Here is a 6,601-nt window from a genome sequence, read left to right on the forward strand (position 1 = left end):
TGGTTTAGCAATATGTTTCTTTGATAAGATTTCAAAAGACTATGTGCTTTGTTGGCCAGGAAAAAAAATTGCTATGAGGAAGGGATTAGTTAGTTCTAACTGCCAACCAAATGCCACCTACAGGGCAGGCAAGCCAGACTCATTTGAAGCAGCAACAGACTCCAAAGAAAATGTTCTAGCTAAATCAAGCCATTACCATCACCTTAGTCACTATGTCCTCTTAGAACTCAATGGAGGGGGAAAATGGCGGCGTCTGCGGCGGTGGTGTTTGTGACCTTCGGCCGCCTTCTGGGCCGCAGCCTCGGGCCCAGCCGGGGCTTCCCCGCGGCCGCCAGATGTTTTGGTGTGCAGATATCGCCCACGGGGGAGAAAATTACCCACACGGGCCAGGTTTATGATGAAGATGATTACAGGAGGATTCGCTTTGTTGGTCGCCAGAAAGAGGTAAATGAAAACTTTGCAATTGATTTGATAGCAGAGCAACCAGTGTGCAAAGTGGAAAGTCGAGTGATATCATGTGATGGTGGAGGAGGCGCTCTGGGTCACCCAAAAGTGTATATAAACTTGGACAAAGAGACTAAAACTGGGACTTGTGGGTATTGTGGACTTCAGTTTAAACAAGATCACCATCACTGAAACCAGTTATATTCTTTGGACCTTGTACAAGTTTCTGCATGTAAGAATTTTGGTATTTTAAAAAAATGTATTTAAGAATCACAAAACATAAGCCTTGTTTAAAAAATATTCTATGAATAGAACATAATTGTTGAGTATAAGTTTAAAGTGACTTTTTCCCCATGAAATACAGCCCTTGAATTGCATTGTTTTTTATAAATGTATGGTCAAGTCAGTCAGTCTTTTAACACATTGGCTTGGTCTCTTTTAAGAAAAATCAAAACCTTTCTGTTAGCAAATATTAAAATAAAGTTACTTTAATCTGTTTATATGTTGAATTGTTGGTGATAGTTTAGAGATTATAAAGACAACCTTACATAGATTAGAAAAAGAACTGAACTCTTAAGTCAGAAAACTAAATTTGCCTTTCAGTTCTGATACTAGCTTTATAATCATAGATAAATCACGTAATCTCTCAGAGTTTATCTGTAAAATGGGATGGTTTTTTTCTTATGATATCATATATGAACATTTCAATATTAAGAATGGAAAAGAGAGTTGTAATTAAACTATTATGTATAGTTTATATATGTTTATGCCTGGCACATATAATAGTAGGCGCTTAATAAAAATATCAATTGATTGTATGTATTAAATTTAATATGATAGTAAGAAAACTTCTGCTTGTCTTTGTCCCCTTTTGAACTTCTGCTCTTTTCTGTATATCTTAAAATATAAAATGTTTTGCTGATAATCTTTTTTTCTTGCATCATTATGACAGTTATTCAGTTTCTATCCCTACTAAGGGGAAGCCCTTCCTTGTGACAAATAGCTGTAGCCAAGCAAACAGATCAACATATTGACCATGTCTGAAAAAATGTATGTCTTCTTTTGTACCATTATTCCATCACTTGTTCCAAGATGCAAAGAAATAAAGAATGCTTCACAAAAAAAAAAGAACTCAATGGAAATGGCCCAAGACCCTGAACCCCAAAACTGAGAAGAACAAGACCTCCTAAACTCCCAGCCCTGCAGCCATCACTGAAAAAAGCAATCACTGTGGAGAAGGGGCTTGCCTTCTTTTCTACCACTAACACCAGCTGCATTGACAGAAATATAATCTCAAGAACCCCAAGAGAGCACCAAACAACTAATCTTCTGAGATTCAACCTGGTATCTATTTCTGTGGATAATATAGCCTCATCTCCACCTACTGAATAAGAAAATTCTGCCAAAGAAGAAAATTCTCATGACCATTGTCAAGTGGTTCAACATAAGAAATAAATATGGCTTTATCAGTAAAAAATGATATTAAAAACGAGCCATTGTCATATGGTTTGCCATTGCACCCTAAAGACCAAGAGACTTTTAATTTGCATCTGAAATTTCTTATCTCCTTCATTAGAATGTGCTGTGGAGTGGGCCAGCCTCCCACAGGGGATGGGGTCTTGGAGGTGGGGTGGTGTTGGCAGAATGATGGATGGGACACAGCTTTTGCATTCAACCCACAGCACAGGTTTCACAGAATAAATTGCTCCACCTTGGCTGAAGCCTGGCTTTATTTTATATCCTCACGATCACACATCTACTTGGCACACAGTTTCATTCTCAATATACATGTTTCCATGGAATCTAACAACAGACAGGAAGCCTAGGGAGATAGTCAATGAAACATTGTTGCTAAGGGCAGGATCAATAGGTAAAATCAACATGACCCAGATATAGGTTAGGGAATTCAGAGCACAGATTTGCCAGAAGTTTTTTATGCCTAGAAAAAAAGGGGTCCTATTTAAGTGGGTATATAAGAATCCTTGGGTTTAATTTTGTAAGTGGGCTCTCTTGGTAATATTCTGGGTGGACAGAGTGGAACATCTGTATTAACCCTGCAAGCATGTTGCTCTCATCTATTTTTCCTGGGGCTAAGTAAGAATAATAATCATAGCAATTCCAATAATAAGGGGGTGTTAATAATTAAAGTCACTTAGGGGGGTTTCAGTGGGTTTTTCCATCCTTCCTGGGGGCTGCTTTGCAGTCCCCAGTTTCCACATGGACCATGTCAAACAGTGTGGTCTTTGATGACTCCTGGCAAGAATGTGATCTTTCTCTTATCTATCTCATTAAGTAATAGTACAAATTTTTTTTTCTTTTAGTTCTATTTAATTTTTGATATGTACATTTATTTTTAACATTATTTTTATTTGGTCAATTTCAAACATTATTCATTGGAAACAAAGATCAGTTTCTTTTCCTCCCCACTCCTCCCGCCACCCCTCCCATAGCCGACACACAATTCCACTGGGTATTACATGTGTCCTTGATCAGAACACATTTCCATGTTGTTGGTGTTTGCACTAGGATGACCTTTGGGAAACCAAAGCAAGACTTAGAGTCACAAAATATAAAATAAATAATTTTGACTATATCAAATTAAAAAGGTTTTGAACAAACAAAACCAATGTAACCAAAATTAGAAAGGAAGTAACAAATTGGGGGGGAATCTTCATAACAAAAACCTCTGACAAAGGTCTAATTACTCAAATTTACAAAGAGCTAAATCAATTGTACAAAAAAAATCAAGCCATTTTCCAATTGATAAATGGGCAAGGGACATGAATAGGCAATTTTCAGTCAAAGAAATCAAAACCATTAATAAGCACATGAAAAAGTGTTCTAAATCTCTTATAATCAGAGAGATACAAATAAAAATAACTCTGAGGTACCACCTCACACCAATGCTGAAGGGGATATGGCAAAGTTGGGACATTAATTCATTGCTGGTAGAGCTGTGAATTGATCCAACCATTCTGGAGGTCAATTTGGAACTATGCCCAAAGGGCACTATAAGATTGTCTGCCCTTTGATCCAGCTATAGCACTGTTGGGTTTGTACCCCAAAGAGATAATAAGGAAAAAGACTTGTACAAGAATATTCATAGCTCCACTCTTTGTAGTGGCAAAAAATTGGAAAATGAGAGGATGCCCTTCAATTGCGGAACAGCTGAACAAATTGTGGTATCTGTTGGTGATGGAATACTATTGTTCTCAAAGGAATAATAAAGTGGAGGAATTCCATGGGAACTGGAACAACCTCCAGGAAGTGATGCAGAGCAAAAGGAGCAGAACCAAGAGAACAATGTACACAGAGACTGATACACTCTGGTACAATCGAATGTAATGGACTTCTCCATTAGTGGCAATGCAGTGACCCTGAACAACTTGGAGGAATCTATGAGAAAGTACACTACCCACAAGCAGAGGACAAATGGTGAAACAACTGCTTGATTTCATGGGTTGAGGGGGATATGATTGGGGATGTAGACTCTAAATGAAGTAATAGTATAAATTAATACAATGAATTTTACTGCTACAGGTGGAATAGTTTGGACTCCCACCCAAGAAGACTTGAGTTTGAATCCTGCCTCAGACATTTGCCAATTATGTGACTAAGCAATTTATTTAAATTTTCTTAGCCTCACTTTTCTTATCTACAAAATGAGAAGAATAAGAGCCCTTACCTACCTCTCAGGATTGTTGTTAGAGTCAAATAATATAATAAATATAAAGTGCTTTACAAACATTAAAGTACTTTATAAATGCCAGCTGTTATTTTTTTATTATACCTGCTCTCCCTCTCTAATCCCACCTCTGTGCTAGGTAGAGAGTGGATATTATAGGGTTTGTATAAAAGTAATATAAGAATGCCTATGACTTCCTACAGGATCTCTATGGAGAACAGAATATTTCTGACACATTAAAGAGAACATATGGGTTACTTTAATAAAACTTGATTAGAATCCCAGGTGCTCAGCTATCAATAATCACATGAAAATGTTCTAAATCACTTGATAAAGAGAAATGTAAATTTAAAAAAACTCTGAGGTACCATTTCACACTTATTTGACTGGCCAATTTGACAGTAAAGAAAAATGATACATATTGGAGGGTTTGTGGTAAAAGAGGGACACTAATGCATTGTTGGTGGAGTTGTGAACTTATCCAACCATTCTGGAGGGCATTTTGGAACTGTGCACAAACTGTGCATACCCTTTGATCCTGTGATATAACTAGTAGGTCTATATCCCAGGGAGATAAAAAAAAAAGTGGGGTGGGGGTGAGGACCTACTTGTACAAAAATGTTCATAGTAGTTATTTTTGTAGTGGCAAAGAATTGGAAATTGAGGGGATATCCATCAGCTGAGGGATGGCTCAACAAATTGATATATGATGGTCATTGAATACTATTGTTCTCTAAGAAATGGTGATCAGAAAAAAAAAGTTGGAAAGACCAACAAGAACTGATGCAATGAAATAATCAGAACCAGGAGAACATTGCGCACAGTAACAGCAATATTGTGGGGTGATCAACTGTGAAAGACTTAGCTGTTCTCAGCAATAAAATGATCCAGAGTGATTCTGAAGGATTTATGACAAAGAATTCCATCTACCTCCAGAGAAAGAAATATTGGAGTTGGAATGCAGATCAAAGCATACTGATTTGTGTTTTGATTAGAGGGTTTTGATTTTATATGAGCTTCTGTTCAAACAAAACACTGTATCTCCCAACTCTTAAGTATTTTTGCTAGCTGTCCCCTATGCCTGAAATAAATTATATACCTAATAACAATCTTTGAAAAATTATGACTATAATCATGAAAATTTAGGTAGATTTTTTAATGGCAGATTCTGGGGGGGGAAAAGCAAGAAACAGTTCATTTAGAATATCAGTTTTTGAGTGCTCTGCCTCCTTACTTTTGCCTTTTGGCTTTCCTGACCTCCTCTTAGCTAAAAACATGCCTTCTACAGGAAATTTTTCCTAATCCCCCTTAATACTCATCTTTCCTCTACTGATTACCTCCAATTTATCCTGTATACATCTTTTTTTTTTGTACATAGTTATCTTCTTGTCTCCTTCATTAGATTGTGAGTTAGATTGAGGGCCGGGATTGTATTTTGCCTTTCTCTGTATCCCCAGTACATAGCACACTGCCTTGCACACAGTAGGCACTCAATAAATATTTATTGATCAGTAGTAACAGAAAATACATATGCTCTTTGTGTTTTACTAGAGCATATATATAGGTATGGACACAAGTATATATATTAAAAAATATATATATGCAGGTATGAACATGTATATACATAGATGTATATGTGTGTACATACCTATGTCGATATGAACCGATGTGTATGGAGTCACAAAGAGTTGGACATGCCTGAAAAGTAATAATAATATGCATATGTAAACAAGTACCTGTTCATGAGTGTATTATATGTAAATGAATATGTCATAAGTGATTCCTTCTATATAGAAAATTCCTTTACAAGTCCATCCAAAAGTGAGTTGTTCAGTATTAGAGAGTTGCCTGAAGCTCAGTAAAGTTCAATTATTTGCCATGATCAAACAGATAGTAAGTTTCAGAGGCAGGATCTGAGACCAACTCTTCCTGATCCCAACCTATCCATGATGCCACATTGCCTCATAAAGAATGAGGTAGGTTTTTAAAGTTCTTGGACATTCTATGGAAAAATTGATGTGATCCTAATGAAAATAACTTGAGCAGCCCCCAGGTGACTTAAGACCCAAACACTGTCTAAAAAGCAACAAAAGCCACAGCTCTAGAATTCTATCCAGCTTTGGTCAAAAACAAATGCCAATGAACCAGGAACTTGATCTTGGAATTTGGGTTTGGAAGGTACTTATACAGCAATATTATTGTTTCCCACTTTAAAAAACTGAGAAAATTGTGTAACCTATTTTGAAAACCCCCAAACTACCCTCTCCATCTAAAAAAAAAATCCAGAATAACAGTATTTCCTGCCCAGAGAACAATCCCAAGAAAGTACATTATGCCAAGTCTGAAACCCAGGTGAGAATTGGTTTTCAAACAAATTTCTATGGAACAGTTGTTTCACCCAGAACTGTGGGATACCAAAAGCCAACCCCTAAGCTCTTGGTCCCTGAGAACCCACTTGGCATCTAAGGATTC

At 36.9% G+C, this 6,601-nt stretch overlaps 1 protein-coding gene across 1 annotated transcript; it reads left to right on the forward strand.

The window, feature by feature from the left end:
- The first annotated feature begins 236 nt into the window (after positions 1 to 236).
- LOC100030784 (NADH dehydrogenase [ubiquinone] iron-sulfur protein 6, mitochondrial-like) lies at positions 237 to 1,572 on the forward strand. The gene has a single exon (XM_016427402.2). It carries the CDS (start codon positions 244 to 246, stop codon positions 634 to 636), a length of 393 nt encoding a protein of 130 aa, XP_016282888.1. The 5' UTR covers positions 237 to 243; the 3' UTR covers positions 637 to 1,572.
- Positions 1,573 to 6,601: the final 5,029 nt, after the last annotated feature.

The sequence above is a fragment of the Monodelphis domestica genome, chromosome 2, assembly GCF_027887165.1.
Source record: "Monodelphis domestica isolate mMonDom1 chromosome 2, mMonDom1.pri, whole genome shotgun sequence".
NCBI classification, from domain to species: Eukaryota; Metazoa; Chordata; class Mammalia; order Didelphimorphia; family Didelphidae; genus Monodelphis; species Monodelphis domestica.

Excerpts from the sequence above, each read along its gene's own strand:
- LOC100030784 (XM_016427402.2), top strand. The coding sequence starts at position 244 with ATGGCGGCGTCTGCGGCGGTGGTGTTTGTGACCTTCGGCCGCCTTCTG.